At 27.8% G+C, this 22,245-nt stretch overlaps 1 protein-coding gene across 1 annotated transcript in view; it reads left to right on the top strand.

The window, feature by feature from the left end:
- The first annotated feature begins 2,562 nt into the window (after positions 1-2,562).
- The window catches only part of LOC113372006 (gamma-aminobutyric acid type B receptor subunit 2), a 215,224-nt gene continuing 195,541 nt past the window's right edge, over positions 2,563-22,245 (top strand). The window contains exon 1 of the mRNA XM_026612382.1: positions 2,563-3,267. Coding sequence (XP_026468167.1) covers positions 2,599-3,267 — 669 coding nt within the window. The 5' untranslated portion in view covers positions 2,563-2,598. The remainder of the gene's footprint in view (positions 3,268-22,245) is intronic.

Below are 22,245 nucleotides of genomic sequence, written 5' to 3'. Positions count from 1 at the left end.
TTTTTTTAAATTGAATTATCAATGATAATATTCAATAATTTTTGAACGTAAAACATGTGATAGTAAGACATAGATAGGATTTTACACAAATAATGCTAACTGTTAAGCCCATGAATCTGTTTTGTCAAGTTTATAGCTATGATTGTGATTTATCTTATATTGGAAAAACGAGCCAAAATTCTAGTAAAAGACATATTAAGAAGAATAAACACAAATTTAATTATTTTTGGGTTTGAGAAATATAATATTGGAAAAAATTGCTAACATTTTTTTTTGTTACATATAAAACTAATTATTATTAATTATATTCACTCACTGAAATTAAAAACATTTAGAAATGTAAAATACCCACAGGGCAGAGAAACATGTGCATAATTAATTATATTGTATCGTATCCCACATAATGCTATAAAAATTTCAAAACTGAACTGAAAATATTGAGAAAAATTTAATTAAAAAATTCAAATGTCCTATAGGACTAATAAATAATATTGAAAAGAAGCTTAATAATAACATCATATAATAATTAGTGCACAATATTTCATATGTAACAGAAACAATAGGACTAATTAGCACAATCATTTGTAACAAACACAATAGCGCAGTAATATATGTACTAAACTTGTCATCAAGGGTAACTAAATATAATACTCTGTAATGATATTTTACACTGAGAGATCATCTGAGGCAACTTGTTATAAAAGTTTGGGCACGTGATGCTATAGAGCTTTTGAATAATAATTCGACAAAGAAACCAAAATTCAAAAATGCTAGATGATGCATTGGGTAAAAGATAAAAAAAAACATTATTTTCCAAAATTGTTTGAAAATATTTAAACGGATACTTGATACACTTTGCATAAAGACGAACTCATTTCTTTTGTTGATGCTATTTTTGTAAATTTAAAACTTTATTTGAAAATTTTAATAATTACCTCATATATATATATATATATATATATATATATATATATATATATATATAACTTACGTGCCACAAAGTTCGTTTCCGTACTCCTCCGAAACGGCTTTACCGATTCTTATCAAAATTTAAATGCATATTCAGTTGGTCTGAGAATAGGTAACTATCTAATTTTTACATACCTTAGTGATAAGAGTTGTTGACCCTTGATATTTTTATAATGTGGCAATAAAAATACATATAACCCAGTTTTACTATTTTTTTTTACCACCAACCCCTATTGTTTTGACAAATGTTTTTTTCTCGCGTTAAGTAATTGAATATTTTTGACATAATTTTATATCAGATTTTCGATTTTAAAGAAAAAGCTTAAGTCTTACATTTAAATACAATTTATTATTATTAAGGGATGTCCAACCCAAAAACTTTTTTCAATTTTGAGGTCAACTTACTTTATTTTAATATTTTCAATGCGGAATTATCAAAACACACACAACTCTTTTTACTTCGAAATATTATATATTTTTATCAAGGGTTGTCTACCCCTAACATTTCATTTCAAATTCTGAAATAATTTTTTTTAATTAAATTTTCTATAATTTCAAATTGAAAAATACATGGAAATCTTTTTACTCTAAAGGGTTGTCCATATCTATTTTTTTTAAATTTTGGAACCAATTTTATTTTAATATAAATTTGACCTGTTATTTGACATAATTTTGGTTATGATTTTTTGAGTTTGTAATCAGTTTCAGATTAGATGAGCACTTGCAAAGACTACTAAAAAACATTCATATGTGGCGTGCTTTGCAGTGGGTAAACTATTAATATATTTTTTGTTAGCTGCTCTTTTCACTTATGAATCATATTTGCAATCAGTCAGTTATTTTCATTTTGAACACATTTATATAGAATATATAGAATATACAAAATATATATATATATATATATATATATATATATATATTAGGGTGGTCCTTAATATAGACATTTTCGAATTTCCTTGCTCCCGAGGGCTCAAATGGTTTGACATTGATAAAAACCAATTCTTTGAAAGGTTTAGCTCTTAATATTAACTTTTAGATAGCGCGCAGTTCAATCAATTTATATGGAAATAGCATGAAAAAGTTTGCAAAAATATTAAAAATGTTTTAAGATATAATTTAGTGAACAAATGAATGAGTTTTTTCGAAAAAACTCATTCGAAAATTTATATATTGTTCAATTTTAAATGATAAGAATTGGTTTTTTGGTGCATTGTGAACAATTATAATTATGAAATAATTAGGATTAATTCAATTACATGTAAGTTCATACCATATCACTTCTTATATATTAGTTTTATTTAATAATTTCTATCTGTTCTTTCAAACTAGAGTCCACTGAAGATGACACAAAACAATGTGTCGAAACGTATGGAAAAAATAAAAATGTTTTAAAGTCATACAAATTTTTTAATTGATGTATTTCCCTGAAAACTGAATCTCACATAATTCAACATCAAAATTATATAAAAATTTAACATATATATATATATATATATATATATATATATCTTTGTATTTTCTCTATAATTTCTTCTGTTATCAGCATTGACAAATATTTTTTCCATTTCCCACAGCTCTCAAAGCCACAGACGATGTCTTGCACTCCATCATCGGCAATTTGATTGAGGCATGTATCGTCAGTCCGGTGGGGCGTGCCAAAACGCAAACAACCTATTCGAAGCAAATAAATCACAACCACAAGAAAGACGTCTAACAAAATATTTCTTTCCCCTGAAATCAGCATGGATTTACGTGGCCGCTTTACTCGCCTTTCACGCCGCTTTGATCCCCAAGACGTGGGGCTACAGGAACGATGATAGGAAAGGACTTTTGAAAAAGAATTATTCAGAACTTTTGTACGGGAATAATTATAATGCAACGTTTGGTGAAGGATTGGACTATGAGTTGGAGGAGAGTTTAGAAAGTGACAACGTGTCTTTAGACACTCGGACGAAATTTAGTGATAAATATTTTAGTATGGATTTACAAAGTACCGGGTTTAGTCGTTATTTAGACAGTGACAGTTCAGAGTTATTATTATACAACCACAGTGATCAATCATCAAGTGTTGATTCCAATTCCGATTCCAGATCCAATTTGGTGCATCCTATTTCTAGGTCTGATAGAGAAACAGTGCGTAAAGTGTCTGTGTTAGGTTTATTTGAACTGAGTACTGCATATGGAGAAAGGCCAGAAGGCAACAGTGAATTGGCAGCGGCTATGTTGGCTGTCAGACACATCAACGAGAGGAAACTCCTACCTGGTTACTCGCTCGAACTTCTGACTAATGATACAAAGGTGAGTGGTGTTAGGAACTTTAATATATTTCTAATCTTGATATGAATTATTTGAGGGTATGGTGCGAATGGTTTGTTTGCGGAGGATACATGCAAGTAATATGAAATATAATCGATACGTATTTCTAATGTAATAGAATCGTACGTGTGTGTGAATTTTACATCATCACATTTAATTTTCGTATAAGAATAATAATAATGTAACGTTTGGTGAAATTTTAGTCCATAAAGTTGTGGATGAACCGGCTTTAGAAAGTGACAATTATTGGTTTTTATTAATGCACCCATCTTCCGTTCTACACGGTACTCGTTCTACACGTTTTTCATATAACACGGTTTTTGAAATAAAATTTCAACTCAATTTATTAATTTTGCATTCACATGAAATTATAAACTAGTTGCTATTGGTATTTTGCCTTGAGGCACATGAACTTCCCGATATGTGTGAATAATATAAATCTATTATTCAATAAAAATAAATTTATTTATGAGTGTTTAAAAGTATTCCGAGTGGATTCATAACGCATAATTGAAAACGAACGAACACTCTATCGTTATACCAAGTAAATCGTCTAATTTTAATTTTAACAAACGTCAAAAAAACTACTCATTTTCTCAAACTTCAATGAATTTTTAAAATTAAACTACTTGTCGTAAGGCCGTAATATTTCAGTAAGTTCTATAAGACCAGGATATTTTCCCCAAAAAAAGTTCCATAAAAATCTGCTTAATTTTTTTTTTTTCAACAGTTAATTACGAAAAAACAGCTCGATAGATTTTCAACTGAAACTAATCATTATCATTCCCAAATGATATCTTTCGAACAGTTTTTCATTTTTGAAAATCGATTCGGTAGAATGAGCTTAAATGTGTACGAAAAGTTTAACACCCTTTTTCAAATTACAAAGAAACGGCTCGGCAAATTGACTCATAAAAACTGACAAACTATAGTGCTAATTGAGATACATCGAATGACTTTTAAATTTCTGAAATCGGTTCAGGCGTTTTTGAGCAAACGTCAATCAAAGGTCTAATTTTGACAAATGCCAAAAGAACGATACTAATTTTTGCAAACTTTGATGAATTTTTAAAGCTAAACGAGTTGTCGTAGGGCTGTAATATTTTAGTATGATCTCTAGAAGACTATGGTATCTACCGTCAAAAAAATAATAAGAAAAATCGACGAATTTTTTTTTTTAAACTTTGTTACAAGAAAACGGCCCGGCCAATCTTTACCAAAAACTAATCAGGTCGATTCCCAACCAATATGTTTCGAACAGTTTTTGAATTTTCAAAATCGATTTAGAATTGCGGGCTAAAACGTGGACGAAATTTTTTTCACTTTTCTGCGATTTACAAAGAAACGGTTCGGCCGATCGTCGCACGAAACTTAGAAACGCTAGTCCTCATCGAGATACGTAGAATGGCTTTTAAATTTTTGAAATCGATCCAGCCGTTTTTGAGAAAACGTCGATTTACGGCAAAAAATCTGTTCACACACACACATACTGTTTCCAAATTTGGTCTCATTCGATTCAGAATGGCTTGAAGCGTCGTACAATCATAACAAACATAAAATTAGCAATTCGGATATTTAGATGAAAATATAACTATCCCTTCGGGAAGTTAATTGAATTATAATTTGTTTATAACTACTATAATATATTCGTATTTCAATAAGACGTGCCAGATGTTGAGCGTCATTGTTACAGTCTTTTTGCAATAATCAGTTCAAACGTGTTTCGTGCTTTTAAAAGTTTATTTTGAGAATGTTTTTCTCATGTTGTTTTGGGGATCTTTTTTGATATTCGTACCTATTTCCATCAAAATTAAGTTACTAGTATAAACAATTAAGAATTTAGTGAAACTTCAATTAATTATTCTCTTTTGTTAATATTTGGACAAAACAACTTATTAATACAATGGATAAAATAATATAGTAATATTTAACAAATATTAATATAAACTTCTGGCAAACGTATCAAAATGAAATAAAGACTCTTTAAAATAAAGATTTTTGTTTATATTATTTATATTAGTATTTTCTTTTTGCGTCTTAGTAAAAAGTATGATGATTGTATAAATGTAAAAAATATTCCAAATCTAGGAAAAATAAGTAGTTTTAATACTATAATTAGAATCAACATAAAAACTATAAATAAAATTAAAATTATGAATATATAGTAGTATACTCGTATAATAGATGTTCGCTAGTATTGATTCTTCAACTGCCATTTGAAAGTAATATCGTACTTGTTGTTTATAAATCCAGTGCTTATGAATTATTTGTTAAAATATATATATATATATATATATATATATATATATTCCTTCTTTCAAAGAAGCTAACAATTTTGAAGTATAGTAGAATAACTTTAGTATGTTGAATTCCGCGTGACCCGAGCGCCTTCATACATATTAACTGACAAATCAAATAACACTTCCGCATACGTTCTGACATCTGCTTATAAATACAATATTATATGTCGAGCAATCTTCTTTCTATCAGTTATTCATATATGTGAAAATACCGAAGTAAAAATATAAACTAGCTGTAAGTGGAATTCTGTCTTAAGGCAATTAGGGCATCGTGCCTTAAGGCAAATTGCTGGAACTTCCCGTACCAAAAATTATTATTTTTTTGAAAACGATTAACATTTTTGAAAAAAATTTACTTCGAAAAAATAAGATTTTTGACAAACAATTAGACAAAAAATTACTTTTTTTTGAAAAAAAAATTTTTTTTAATTTTTTTTTTTAATTTTTTTTTTGAAAAAAAAAATGTTTTCTTCATTTTGACATATTTTGAAAGATCTAAACTTTTTTTCAAAGCAATCGTACTGCTTTAACTGCATAAAGACGAAATATCAAACCGCGTAAGCGCCGCGTCGCCGTCTAACGGATAAACATTGATACGGAACCCATAGGAATGTGAACCAAAATTATACTTATTGTTAAAATCTCTATAAAATATCTGATAATTTGTTGAGCATATGTCTAATGATCATTTTTGACCGCCAAATGGCATTTTTTTTTACTTTTTTCATTAGATCTCCGAAACCGCTAGACCTGCCTTTATGAAAATTTGATCGGTTCTTCTCCTTGTCAATACAATTAAAATGTTTTTTAAATTATTAAAATCGGACGCTCCGTTTTCTTAAAAACTGAGTTACCGTTTTTGGCACTTTTTGCCCCGTATCTTCGGAACGGCTATACCTGCCTTCGCCAAAAACTAATCAGCACGTCTCCTTATCAATACGAATCGAATGTTCTTTGAATTATTCAAATCGGTTGATCGGTGTTCCCGAAATCGTCGACGAAAATTTGTATCCGCACATACATACACACACATACATACATACATACATACATACATACACACACACACACACACACATACATCCATTTTTTCTAAGGTATGCCAAAATATTCAGAAACCTTTGAAACGTCGAGAAATGCAAAAATTTTCATTTTCGATTTTTTTGCGATTACTATAACTTGCCCTACGGGAAGTTAATAATCGTATACATATATACAGGAATTCTTCCAGTCTCTAAGAGGCTTTGGAGATATATACCTAATTATTGTAATTCTTTTCATATGGTCAGAACTGTTCTCATGTGTTTTATGAGCAGTTCCGATGTACGTGATTCTTTATAACCTAGGTATTAAAAGGCAACCCAATGGTTTCCCATTGCCCGTATCTCATCCGATCTTATCAACTGTATCGATTAATCGAAGAACAGTTATCAATTATAGAATGTAAAAATGTGCACAAACTTGATTTTATAGATCTATCGATACATAAATAAGTTTTGCTAAAATTTCTAATATTTGTTTGTACTTCTGTGACATTTTCGTTCAAATTTTATGACATCTATCAATTTTCTCAGAAGCCCACATTAACATGTTACCTATTCTATCGGATAGTCGGATTATCCATATGTTACTCTATTTGGATTATATATTGTCATGGAGGAAATACACAAAGGATTTGTATATAATATTAACAAATACTATTGCAAATAATGCATTCGAGTTCTATAATCTAGATTTATTTGAGAGTCGTATTTACATTATTATTTCGTAGCATGCAGATTTTATTGCAGTAACATTTTTATTTCAAATTTATTAGGTAATATATTATTGTATTGAAATAAACTTCGATTTTCAACAATCAATATAAATATAGTTCAAAATGTATTTTGAATTCCCGATTAGCATGATTTGTCGACGTTTCAAATCATTCTATTTTGATCAAAACCAAAATTAAAAAAATCATATGAGTATATGAAGTAAAATTTGATCTTTTGCCTGTTTTTTATTACCGATAACGTCTGCACAGATTTCAAACAAATTTTATGAAGAAAAACCTGTTCAAAAATAAAATTAAAAATAAATTGAACTGTTTTTCCAGGTGACAAGTTTTTTGAAATCACACAATAAACATAGTTCCATTATGATGAAATATCTGATAATTTTACTGAACATAGTGAAATAGTTGTAGCAAGTTTGATTTTCATAGTACAATTGTAAGAGTCGAATTGGACCTTTGTACTTCTCAACCCTATACCGGGATGTTTTTGCAACTTTTGAATATAATAATATCTGATATTTAATGATATATGATAAACTAATGACAATCTTCTGATGAACTAATTAAATACATATTTTAATTTTATTATTCCTAGTTAGTTTGCAAACTAAAATAATCTCTTACTACATGAATCGGCTTATAAATGATTTTTCTATCCTGGAACCTAAATCCCTCTGTAAATTCCTCGTCGGCCGCCTACGATAATGCACATGCATTTTACATGCACTTTTTATATTCAAATAACTATGGAAGTTGTTAACGAACGCTTTAGTTGATAAAAAAAACTCATAAAACTTTGTCCAAGCTTCGAAACTTGTTAACATTTAAATTAAAAATGCCTCATAGTGCAGTTTTAAGAAAGCATCATGATTAAAATGCATTTTTAAAATAATGTAATAGTTTTGTGCATAAAATATTAGTTTTATAACTTTATACATTGATGTGAATTTTATAAGACGTAGTAAAATCGGATTTTATAACTTATATAGCGTTATTATTGCTTTCTGGAGATCGTGCAAACATGCTGGCGCCAACGATTTAAATCGCTACTTATGGCAATCCGATAAAAGTTTATTTTATAGTTTTCAGAGGTTGAAACAAGACTTTTTTGTTTCAGATGAAAAAGGTAAACTTAATACAAAAAATAAGCTATTAATTTATTTTCAATTTTAAACTGGTTCCTTCATAAAAAAAATTGAAATCGGTACAGACAAAAGTTCAAATTTTACTACATATATACACATATGATATTGTCAATTTTGGATTTAATCGAAACAGGATGACTTGAAACGTCGAGAAAACATGTAATTAGCTAATGGGATTTTTAAAATTCATTTTGAATAACTACATTTATTTTTAGCATTTTTTGTTTAAATAAAATTTATTCATAAATATAACTTTTAAAATGTTCACACTTTTGCATCTATTCCATCCTGACCATCAGCAAATTTTTAGAGATAACGGGAAAGCTGTTCAATATGCAAACTTGAGTGCAATCAACTGGTATTTTGGAATAAAATATATTTGGTCGTACTAAATCGAATGCCAATCCAATGTTTTGACGTCTGAATATCCTATTCAGCTATATAAAATCGATCTACTTTTTGCTATGATGATCGTTTTACATATCAAATTATTGACGACAGAAACATGTTTATTTCCAGAGAATCAGTATAGCTTCAAGTTAGTTGCATAAACATAATCATTGTAAATTCCTAAATTTCCAATGGTATCCTTGCAAAGGATCAGAGCATGCAACCGCGTCAAATCTGGTTGAAGTGAAGGCACTAGACCGAGCTCTGATAGTATAATTGCTGGTTGAGTGAGCAGACATAACGGGAAAGCTATTCAATATGCAAACTTGAGTGCAATCAACTGATATTTTGGAATAAAATGTAGTTTCTGAAGTATTTTCACTCTAAACAACTTTATTGCCATATTCTCATGCAACCTTATTTCTAACTAAAATCCTGATCATTTTGGTCCTGATGTCTTTTAGTTTGTCACATGGGTAGAAGTTACTAGAAATACTTCATCAAATAAAAAATTCTAATAAAATGTAAGGATAAGGAGATTTATACCTAATTATTGTTTTTTTTATAATGATCAGAAATGTTCTTAAGTGTTTTAGGAGCAGTTATGATATACCAACGTAATTCTTTATAATCTAGTCATCAATCCAATGGTTGACCATTGCCCGTCTCTTATCTCTCATAAAGAGTATTGTTTAATCGAACGACAGTTATCAATTATTGAATGTGTAAAAATAAAGTTTGCGGTTTTGTAGATTGTAGATCTATCGATATATAAATAAGTTTTGCTGAAAAATCTGATATTTGTTTTATTTTTGTGACAATTTCGTTCGAATTTCATGACATCTATCAATTTTCTCAGAAGCCTACATTAACATGCTGCCTATTCTGTCGGATAGTCGGATTATCCATATGTTACTTCATCATTTTGGAATACATACATTAAAGTTGGAAGCAACTAAAATCGGGTTCATTTTGGTCATGGCGTCATGTAAATTTTTGTAATTAACACCGGTCCTAAAATAGACAACAACTACCATTTAAAAAAGATTTTCAAAATGCAAAATCTTCTAACCATAGTCAGAGATTTTGAAAATTGACATATGTTAATGTAACATGAATTTCTTGTTTAATTTCACCCTGTGGATCATTTCTCCTGCAAGTGGGTTAGGATGATCCTTGAGATAGCTTTTGTAATTGTCTGAATGTGTTCGAATTTCATCGTTTGTGTTCATATCGGCGTCTTTATATATTAATTCATTCGGGGGATATAAATATGATACTAATATGTCATATATTATAAGTTATTATCATTATATTGATAAAGCCCTTAAGGTGACCATACTTTTCTAAAAGTTTTTCTTAAGTCAAAACGGGACGGCTGTTTTTAGTCATTTTAATCCTGGGCTGTTGGGAGGGGGGGTTTGATGATTAACTTATATATAATTTTAAAATAACCAAAATACTATTTAAGGATGCAATAAATAAATAAGGATGAATCGATTTGTTTTTAAATCAAAATTATGTACTTCTAGTAAGTATTTTACTATTCGATTATGTTATATATACCTGCTATTTTTTACCTATGATGTTATATCTTATATTTTTCATCCTTATAGATTTCGATGTTTTTTTGCTTTTGAGCTTTGTATAAAATTTTGTTCAATACTCTTCATAATTAACTTAAAAATCTTAGCACTTGTACCTATTTTTGTTAATTCTCGTAAAATTGAAAATATGAGTTGATAAATTTGAGAGGCTGTTTTATTCCGCTTTTGGAAATTTTTATTCGTCAATTTTCTCATTCATAACGTATTCTTTCATAAAAGCATACTCATTTGATGGGTAGTTATAATTTTATTATCAAGCTAAGTTTTAAACCTATACTTTTCGAAAATCCGAGGCAATCCGTGGTAGAAGATCTAAATCCGGGACAAATATTGCTTTTAGAAAAACCCGGGACATACGGTGGAAATTCGGGACTGTCTCGTATGTATTCAAATACATTTTTATGACAATTGTTGCAAATATATATTTCAATTATATGAATGTACTTTCATAACTTCGGTATATTTTATTAAACTGTAACATGTTCTTTCAAATAAAGCAAACGAAAATCCATTAGCAATTTATTCAATGTCTAATGATTGATAATGCAATGTGTTTAAATTAATATTAATGATGATTTTCGAATTAATTTGTAAGGAACACACACACGAGTCCTCTTTCTCCTTGGACTGTTTCGCTTCATTGTGATTAATTCCATCTTTATTGTCTCGTGCTCAGAAAATTCGCTGAGCGTGAAAATAATAGAGTTATAAATGTCACTATAGTCATCTGTTTTGTTTTAATTAACATCTCCATTTGTAAGATCACATCAGATAATCTTTTGTACTTATTCTATTAATTTCTGCAATTTATAATAAATAATAAATAAATTAAGACACTTTTCGTAGGACAAAGGCACTTTTCGATATGTTTATATTTGTTAAACAAAATGTATTCATTATTACTACATGTAAAAAGTAATATAATAGAGAAGCTATTTTCATCTTCATTTGTTGAAAAAAAATTTTTTTACTATTTATAAATACACAACAGTTCATATAGATTGTTATGCATTTTGCACAAAAAATGCAAAAATATAAAAAGTCTTATTTAGAGCACCAAACTTAAAAATATTAAAAATCATAGATACAAAAAACTCCAATTTCACTATCACAGAGATTTAAAAAAAAAGAAAGACAATTGCGGATTTTGATATTAGATAATACTTAACAAAATCCAAAATTATATAATTGAATAATTGTTTTATTAACGATTTTTCCCTTAAATAGTTGTGTCAATATAAGGAGTAAAATTTTGTTCAAAAGTCTTTATTCTGTTTATTATAGTAAATACGCATTATTTATAGTTAATTATAACTCAATATTTTTATGAAGCTTTTTGAATAATTATAGAGTATTTAAATATATTTTTTGATTCCTAATTATTTATTTTCATAAAGTTGCTCATTGATTATTTTATTTTTTAATATCATTTCCTTGTTACATTGTTTATTAAAAAAAACACGTCTCGAAATTAACGATTTTTCATTTTTGAATAAAAAATCGTTCAAGATAAATATAGGCAAATTGATTAACTTATCAAATAACCCAAAAAGTCTAAAATCCAAAAAATGTAAAGAAGTTGGCAATCATAAAATAAATATTAAAAACAAAAACCAGATTAAATTTTGACATAAAAACTATTAAAAAGTATATCAAATCTGAAAGAACGTGAATGAATAAATCAAAGCTCGAAAAATTTGAATGTTACTTTTTTTCGTACGTACAAAATAAAATATTATGCATTAAGTGTGTGTTTGAAATTAATCACATCTTTACAAAACTTAGTTTGGATTTTTTTGCATTCTGAAAATTACAGATATGTTGGATTATTTTTTTTGTAAATGTATTACCAACTTTCGCCAATATAACAAACATTAAAATCATAGCAATCGACTTTAAACTGAGTCTGTAATTGTTTTTTTGAAAATTTTATTTTAAAATATAAATGGAACTAATACTATTTTACAAATTAAAAGCTGAGAAAAACTCTTCTTCAAAAAACAATTGTATCAATTGTAGAAATTTTGAATGATCTTGTCTGGTGATTTTATTATTAAAAAGTATTGACTGACGAGTTCTATACAATTCTGTATCACTTTGAATAACATATCACAAGTAATACTAAGTAAACAATAGATAATATTCCGAACTCCATCAAGATCGATATCACAATATTCATAGATCTGATTGTGTAATCTAACTTTGCAAACATCAAATTCGAAATGTATTCTGAAGTTTTCATCAGGAGATCAAAGCCTTTTCATCAGGACTCAAATGGAATTCAACTGCGGAGACATTTAGATTCTTATCCGGCTGCCCTAGAGGCTTTTAAATAGAAACAGAAAATTGTTTTTCCAACAAATGATCGCTTCGGGAAAGGGTTACATTGTACAACAATACAGGAGAAGGAAAATTTAAACTTTGGTTAATAATTAATAGTCTTTATTTAGGAAATCTCTGGACGTATAAATTCATAATTATATATGTCGATGTGATATTTCTACAAAATATGCTTTGAATTGTAACCGTAATATTCGTTATTCAGATCATCGATATAATTTTAAATCAATATTGAAAAGGTTTTGAAAACACTTACAATTTGATATTCTTACAAAGCATGTTTTGCATTTTTTATTAAAGCTTTGAAAAAGTTTTGTGAAAGACCTCCTTCTTAGAGATTCATAAATAATGACATATATCGATTAGATATTTATCCCAAAGCAAAGTGTTAATTTATACATCCAAGTCCTCGATCAGTTTTTGGAAACGTTTACTATTCATTATGTTGATTTGATGTTAAATCCTTTGATTTGGACTAATAGTAACCTCTATAATAATTAATTTAATTTATAACTTAAAAAGATTTAAAACACAAGATTTTTTTCGATGTCTATGTACACATGTACTGTTTGATATCGAGCCGGGATGAGTTCGGGATTGAATCCAGGATTACTTGGTCGATTAGATATTCATATCAAAACAAATTATTATTATGTTGAGTAAATGATGAAATATAAATGGTAATGTTAATATCAAGGTGAATATGAAAACGTGGTAATCACTTGCATTTTGTTTTTAGAGAGATTCTCAATAAAGTATCTTTCTGTAAGAAAATATAACAAAATATCCTGGATATTTTTTCCAAGAACAAGAGGATCTCTCATGTACAGGGAATTGAAATGCTTTCACGTAAAGTGCAAGATTATGTTTGTATTGATGTTTCATAAGAGCATCCGAGACGTGATCACGTATTCTTAGAATAAGATCTTTAAAACATTTAGAAACACAATGATGTTTTTGTATTATTATTTACTACATTTTTAAGCTAAAATTTCAAAAACTTTATAATTAAGTACAAAATTTTATGTGAAACTCATCAAACTTTGAGCGTATAAATGAATCTTTGGGATAAGATATCACCCTATAAAATTAAATGAACTTAACTAAATTTCCAGAAGATAAGTTTATATCGACAAAAAATTCGATTTGCTAATTTTATGTTTTCTAGACGTTTTAAGTCATTGTTAATTACATAGCATCTCAATTTAAAAAAACATATTTGTGAATAACTATGTTTGTGTTTGTGAGCCAAAGTTTAATTTTCTCTCAACGAAAAACAGTTACAACGATTTAGAAAGTTAAGAAACTATTTGAAAAAACTTGATAAGCTGCAGATAATTTAAATAATTTGTTGACTACATTTTGGCTCAAAATCCTGAGCCAATTTTAAAAATTTTGAAATTCGAAAGATGTTCGTTAAAAAAAATCGAATGATATGAACATTACTACTTGTCGAATAGAACTGTATATAATTGAATATATTTGTAATAGTCTCTTGCACTATAAATTTCATCTTTAATTATCTGTGATTTATAATTAAGCAAAAACTTTACTTTAAAAATAAATAGTTGAACCTGACCCAAAATAAATAGTTGTATCATAATAATTTTCAATTTTCCTAAATCTCAATTCTTATTAATTATGTCAATTATCATACATATCGAGAAGTTCATGCAAATTTTCTGAAGGCAAAATGTTACTTGCATTTAGAACAAAATATATAATAGCACTACATATGATATTATCGAAGTTCAAATTGAATAATTACACTTTGAGATGCAAACTTGTGTATCCTAATAATTAAAGTAATTTAAACAATCTCTACAGCTAAATCAACTGACTTTAGAATTTATCTTATAAGATTACCAACGTATAAATATCAAAGTATCATAACATTCTCCAAATATATATACATGAATATTTATCATATGGGTAAGAATTCGTATTTGAAATACGGCTAAACCCGCCAGCTTTATTTGACTTAATATATCAAATTTCAATATTGTTATTACTCCCTCGAAGATAACTAACGCATGTTCCGAAATACACGTCTTTATTTATGGGCTATTGGAATCTCTTGTTTTCCTGAAACGCATAAAGCTCCTTAGGGATAACAGAAAGAGAGCCGAGGGACAATATTACTCATTTTGATCCAAATTTAAAAAATACAATTATAATAACTGATTAATTCTAATTTTTTTACAACAATCCATACTTTTCATCTATTTTCATTTTAACACTATTGCAAAATATTTTTGTAGTTTAGTCTATTCTTCTCAGTAATATTGCAATATTTATTTAAAGGCAATACAACATTTTATGTTTTTCAGAAGTTATTTATGTTTTTTCTAAAAAAAAATTTTAACCAATAGTAAATTGTTTCGCGAAAATTCTAGTTTCATACAAAAAAAAATTCCAATTATTATATAAATACTTTTATTTTAAGACTATGATTTCTAATTTTTGGTTCTTCTTTCAAATATTTGGTTTCTTTATTTTAAACCATTATTTCAAATAAATGTGACCAATCTGAACAAATTAAATATTATAAATGAGGTGTAAGATGAATTCAAATAAAAATCAATAATCTGCATTTGTTTGTGAAGATTATTCAAAACCAGGAAAATAGTTTACAAGTTAATGTGAAAAAAATGGAAAGAACATTGCGAGAAGAGTTAATTTGAAAATTTATACCTATAAATGTAAAATATTATATTAAAAAAATCACAGAGCAAGGTGTCCTAAAGTAGTCTATAAAGACCCACTCAAATAATAACTTACAATGGGACTAAAACTATAATAAATACCAGATTCATGCTTCGGAAAATTTACTTAATATTTGAATAAATTTAACATATATTTTTCTCTTGAAATTTTAATATTAACCTATATTAGAGTCTAAAAACATTAATTGGTGTTTTAGTTTATATCAAGATTGGCTCTACTATGGTGAATCTACTATATTTGTTTTTTTTTTTAAATCAATCATTTTTTCTCCTGAGTTTTTAATATTAACCAATATTAGGTAAGCTAAAAACGCAAAAATGTTTGAAAATCTAACCTTTAGAGTCTGAGAACAATAATTTGGGCTCTAGTGTATATTAATATTGGATGTACTATGCTGGATCTACTATATTTGCTTAAAAAAAAATTTAAATACTATTATAAATTGGCAGCAGCGACCTTAATTCCCCTGAGTTATTGATATATTTGAATTAAAAGTTGACAATTTTACCCTTTAGAGACTGATAACATTAATTTGTGTGCTTTAGTTTAGATTTAGATTGGCAGTATTATGTTGGATCTACTATATTTGCTATAAAAAAGACATCAAAACATTTTAAATGTTATTATAAATTAACAGCAGCTACTTTTTTCTGAGTTTTTAATATTAACCAAACTTAGGTAAACTAAAATCACAAATAATTTTGGAAATCCAACCTTTAGAGACTGAAAACATTAATTTGTGTGCGCTAGTTTATATTTATATTGGCAGTATTATCTTGGATCTACTATATTTGTTATTTTTTTAAATCTAACTCATTAAAATACTATTATAAGTTACCAGCAGCTACCCTTTTCCCTGAGTTTCAATATTAACCAATATTAGATAAACTTTTAGAGTCTGAGAATAATAATTTGAGCTGTAGTGTATATTAAGATTCGATGTACTATGCTGGATTTACTATATTTGTATTTTTTTAATAATCTAAATATTTTAAATACCATTATGAATTAGCAGCAAATACCGACTATTTATATTAAATACTATTTTATTATTTAGTTTAATATTACTACCTTTGTCCATTCTCAGTTTTTATTACCACCAACCCCCCGCCTAAAAAACTGTAACGAATTAAAGGATAAAGTTTTCCCTCTGAATTGAATTCATGAAAGTTTTCGCGGACAGTATGGGGGTTGATTTCCATTTCGAGCATTCAAATTTATTCCACGTTACCAGTATCTAAATGCCGCTGAACAATTCGGGGAACAAACACGGCCAAGGTGAAACATTCAAATGTTACAAACTCGGATATTTGAGGATCTGATCTGATATGTATTCGAGGTAAACTTTTGTTAATTCGTGTTTTCTCGAGGGATGGATAATTGTGGCTACTTGGTGAATAATTATACATACCGAGAAAACATAACAAATAAATTTCAAACATTCTAAGTGAATGAATTATTCAGAAAACGCAAATTCACATCATTTTACATTGCATATTGAGTGATCGAGTGCATATGTTCTACCGAGTATCACAGCAGTCTGTATTTTTTCTTTTATTATAATTCAAGCCAAATCCTGAATATCTCGAACAAATATCACGTCCTGATCTATGCAAAGATCTGGAACGTATCCCTGTGAAATATTAATAATAAATCCAGATCCATATGCAAAATGAATCTCTCAATCCGGTTCATTTTCTGAAGCAAAAACGCGGTGACAAATTCCACCTTTTTTGTTCGATTCGTTGGCGCAATATGTTACTTCATACGTGCCTCGGAGAATTGTATACGCATGAAGGATATCACATTCGATTTTGTAAGATTTTCTGGATTATTTCAAATTCTGCGAGAACTACCTCGGGCATTTGTTAAATATTTCGTGCATTTTCTCATATCTGACAGAATGAAGTCGGTGTCATACAGGGAGATGAAATACTTGGATGCATTGTGAGTAACGCTGCGGAAAAGTTATTTGTTACTTGAAAATCCGCAATTCATTCTCTGGAAACTAGTAACTTATAGAAGGAGTTTATATTTTGTCTGAAAATCTGGTTTGCAAAATTTGTATTTTTTAGACGTTTTAAGGAATTTTGAATCGTTTGAGCAACTAGTAAAAAAGGTCAAGGTCTTATCAGAAACAATTTTATAGCTCATTGATCCTGTAATTTCTTTACAAATAGCATATAAGTAAAACATTTTTACAACAAATCGAGTTCAATTTGAAAAATTTAAAAAGTTTTAAAAGAAATTATGTTGATTAGTTTCTGGTGAAGATGATGATGATCAGACCGTTTATTTGCAAGGAATTGTTGAAATTTTGACGATTTTAATAAATCTTAGCATACTTTTCGACAAACATCCTAAAATAATATGGGCCCACAAAAATTATTTAAAATCAATATTCGGCGAGCATAGCTCACTTAGTAGCGTGTTCGATTCACACGACAGGGATCTTTGGATCGAATCCTGTCAATGACATAGAATTTATGAAAAACAATATGTGTAATTTGAAATTAAATAAATTTGTATTTGTTAAGTGGAAATTGAATAAAAATTTAAAAAAATAGAAACTGATTGTGTATTGAACTATGAAAATTCATTAAAGTTACATCAATTTATACAATGAGCATAATATCATTGTAAATCTCACAGATTACTCTTAGTAGATAGGGAAAAAACTGATGGACATAAAATTCCACTATTTGGAAAATTACGAAAACTTAATTCTATATTATTAAATCGTATTTTAACATCATCAGGAAGATCATGCTACATGGCTCATGCAAAATGCTACACCTAGTCACATACAATCTTCACTATGCTAGTTCTCATATAATTAAAATTGTAGTAGGGAATATGACATATATTATTAAAATAAATTGTTATTAAAATAGTTAATTATAGAGGATATAATATATTGGTTGTAAAAAATAGAAAAAAGTTTCTGACAGCAAAAATAATTTGTCGCTTTTAGATGTCTATAATTGTTAACTTTATTCGAAATCTTATATTAGCTCTTATATCATCAACGATTAAAATTGAAGTTGGATGTGAAAACATAAAAATCTTTCAGCCAGCAGCGCTAATTTCATTTTGTACTTCTGTATATTTTCAATATACATAGTTCTATCTTCCATTATCCCCTGCCTCCCCTAGATATCTGTAATAGTTCACTTTTGTTTCGGTTTTTGTAGCAAACGCAATTTCAATTACTGTTCTAAAACAATTCGAAGACAGATTGATGCTCCGTCTTCGTTGCTTCTAGTCCTTATTTCGAGTCTTGTTATTTCAAGAAAACGTATCTCGAACATGGTATATCAGCAAGAGGTGTCAAACTTCAAAGTTGAGTTCGATCAAAATTTAAAGGTCAGAGGTAATCCAATTCTGCCTCTATGAAAAGTAGTATTCTATTTTCGGGAATTATTTAGAATTAATTGTAAGTGTTGTAATCAATTTTAAAATAACTCTTTAGTTCTATTTTAAATAATAAAATTTGTTTTGTAATTTTAACAATTAAAATTACTATACTAAATTGCTAAATCTTATTGCTTTTGACAAAAACTCTTCAGTTAGAACTCTAATGTTTGAACAATTGATTATTTTCATAATTAGCATATAAGTAAAACATTTTTTTCAACGTTTGCACCAAAATTTCTAAAATAATTGTGAAAAATCAAGAAGATTTCAAAATATATTAGTTGATAATCGAGTTGATCAGTTTCAGGTAAAGATCGGTCAGGCCAATTATTCGCAACAAATGTGTGCATATTTTTGGACGAATATGCCAAATATTAAAAGCCCACAAAAGGGGTTGAATTATAAAAAAAGTCATTACAGATAGTTATGTTAATTTATACAATGAGAATAATATCAATTGGAAATTGATAATGATCACCTTTTAGTAAAAAGCGAAAATACTAGTCTCACAGTATACTTAGACTCACAACTTGAAAAATTTCTAAACCTCAATTCTTATGAATTAAATCGATTTTTTATATATATGGTTCGTGATATAATAGGGTTAAATCAATATGTCACTTATGCCTAGATTACACATAATCTTTACTATGCGAGCTTCATTGTTTTTCAGTCTGATGAATTTTCAAGGAACATAACTCAAGATCTTCAAATTAAATTTTATAGTAATTAGTAAAACATTCTTATATAATATGCTATGAAAATAAAATAAAATTTGTATTAAATAGTTAATATGAAATTTTGTTTAATTTTTCCGTTGCAAAGCAATTAATAATTTAATTTATTGGTTTACTGGACCTCACGTTGATCACCATTTAGTTACAGAATTGTATTGCCTGGTCTCAAAGTAGGAAAACTATGTGTTCGCGTTTTGCTTGAAAGATTCGCAAGCTCAAACAGCTTTTGTTTGATATTTGTATTGAAACTTTTCTTTACTTGTCTCTCTAAGAACATTATTGAATCTGAAACTATACAAACTTAGAGTTTTGGTTCATATTCACATAAATTTGAGTTTGAAACAGAGTTAAAACAAGAAGATTATAAAACTATACAGTCTATCACATGTTGCAATAGGATTATTTCTATCAGTGTATGCTATTCGCAGTATATGTTTTGCAATTAGTTCGGCATTGTTGATTAATTCTTGAGAATTAACAGAAATAAGATATAGTTATACAGTACTGATAAAAATTATGATTCTCAGATATTCATCTTCTTGTTTTTCACATTTATGCTAAAAAAGAAAACATTAGAAATATGCTAAACTTAATTATAGAACGTTTTTATATCGATCATTACATTCAAATTATTCGGTTAATATATAATATTAGGCAATTCCTAAAGATTTAGATATTTTAATATACAGCATATTTTACGATTATTAGGGCAATCGAATTCAAAATAAAAACTAATTGATCAAAATGACTTCAAAAGTAATTATTTTTAATGAAAATCGCAGAGCATAATTAAGAAATGGGTCTTAACAGCTTTACTTTATTTATTTTGCAGCGATCTACCAAAACAATTCCTTAATATAATATATAATGTAAATTATTTCTGTTATTTTATATAATAAATTTCATCAAATTTAATAATTATGTGCTTAGTATAATTACTTTTTTATACTATATTTTCTGGAAAGTGTCCCATGCTAAAACCGGTCCCATGCTAAAAAACTCATTAGCTAATATATTTATAAATCTGCATAACTGCAAATATAATATGATTTGAATATTATTTTATTTTCAATTGTAAATATAGATTACTTTTATACTGAAGATATAACAACTAAAAAATATTATTTTTGCTGAAAAATAACTTAAATAAAAATACGGGTTATGATTAATTCGCGATTATTTGAACTTTATGTTGTGTTTGTTCGAATGTTGTATAAAAGCATTTTCTACTGTCAAATGTATTTGATTTGATATAAATTTTGCTTTGATCGTTATGTGTGTTCGTTAATTCTAAAACCATAATATTTAATATCAGTTACCACATATTGGCTAGCGATTTAGATTCCCTTTCTGTTAATGGAATATAATTCGCATTTGATGTAACTTTGTGCGGTTTTGCTTCAAATTGTTCACATGCACGTTTTTACCGCAAATGCTGCTGCATATTTACACAGTTCGTGTTTCCACCACTCAAGTGGGTGAGATGTAAAAAAATATTTCATAATTTAGTGTGGAAAATGAAAGTGAAATTTTTTACCACTTTAATTTTATTAAATTACAAATTTCTATGAAATTTAGTTTCTAACTGCTGAACAACCATTATAAAACATGAAGTTGATCATTAAATTTCAATTTTTTATACGTAGTTTATTATTGTTATTATGATAAGTCAATGTTATATTAAATCACTTTTTTATATTAAAATTTCAAATAGACTATTTTTTGCATTTTTTATTTCGGATATTGACATTGTGCTTTAAGACAAGTTTCTGGAACTTTCCTATTCCTAATTTAAATTATTTTGAAGTTTCAAGATTTCGATTTTTTTTTCAAATGTTAATAATCTTGGTACGGAATACGAAAAATTAAAAACAAAATTTGTACTGTATTAAAATCTCTATAAAATATCTAAGAATTTGATATGCGTATGTATAATGATCATTTTTTAACGTTTAACTTTTTTATATCTACGAAACCACTGGATCTGCTTTTCAAAAGCTTAAACAATTCTTCATTTCGTCAATTCAAGTGATCATCCAAATCGAACGCTTCATTCTATAAAATAATGCTATTTTTACACCTTTTACCTACTCGTATTTCTGAAAACGGATGGATCTACTTTTGCTGAAAACTAATCGGCACGTCTGCTCATCAATACGAATCAAATGTTTCTGAATCATTCAAATCATTAATCTGTACTCTGAAATCGTGGACAAAAATTGTATCCAAAAACATAGACACAAAAATCCTTTTTTTTTCAAAGGTATCAGAATGTCCGGTTCATTCAAATATAGCTTAGACTATGAAAACAATAATATTAATAAGATAATTTTTTTTACAACACGTGAACGTTTAGAATGTAGTTTCCAAATTCATCCCCTAATCGTATTCGAAAAAAAGGCAATGTAGTGAAAGCTTATTAAATACCCTGACGTTGCCTTGAATCGACAAAGGAGCCCGCGGGCGTATCTCGAGACAATTATTGTTAATTCCATTTACGACACCGCGTATGAGATCAAA

The sequence above is a fragment of the Ctenocephalides felis genome, unplaced genomic scaffold (assembly GCF_003426905.1).
Source record: "Ctenocephalides felis isolate EL2017-DRISC unplaced genomic scaffold, ASM342690v1 CF-g0.4_SCAFFOLD_00845, whole genome shotgun sequence".
Lineage (NCBI taxonomy): Eukaryota > Metazoa > Arthropoda > Insecta > Siphonaptera > Pulicidae > Ctenocephalides > Ctenocephalides felis.
This window is presented reverse-complemented; position numbering and strand designations above follow the sequence as displayed.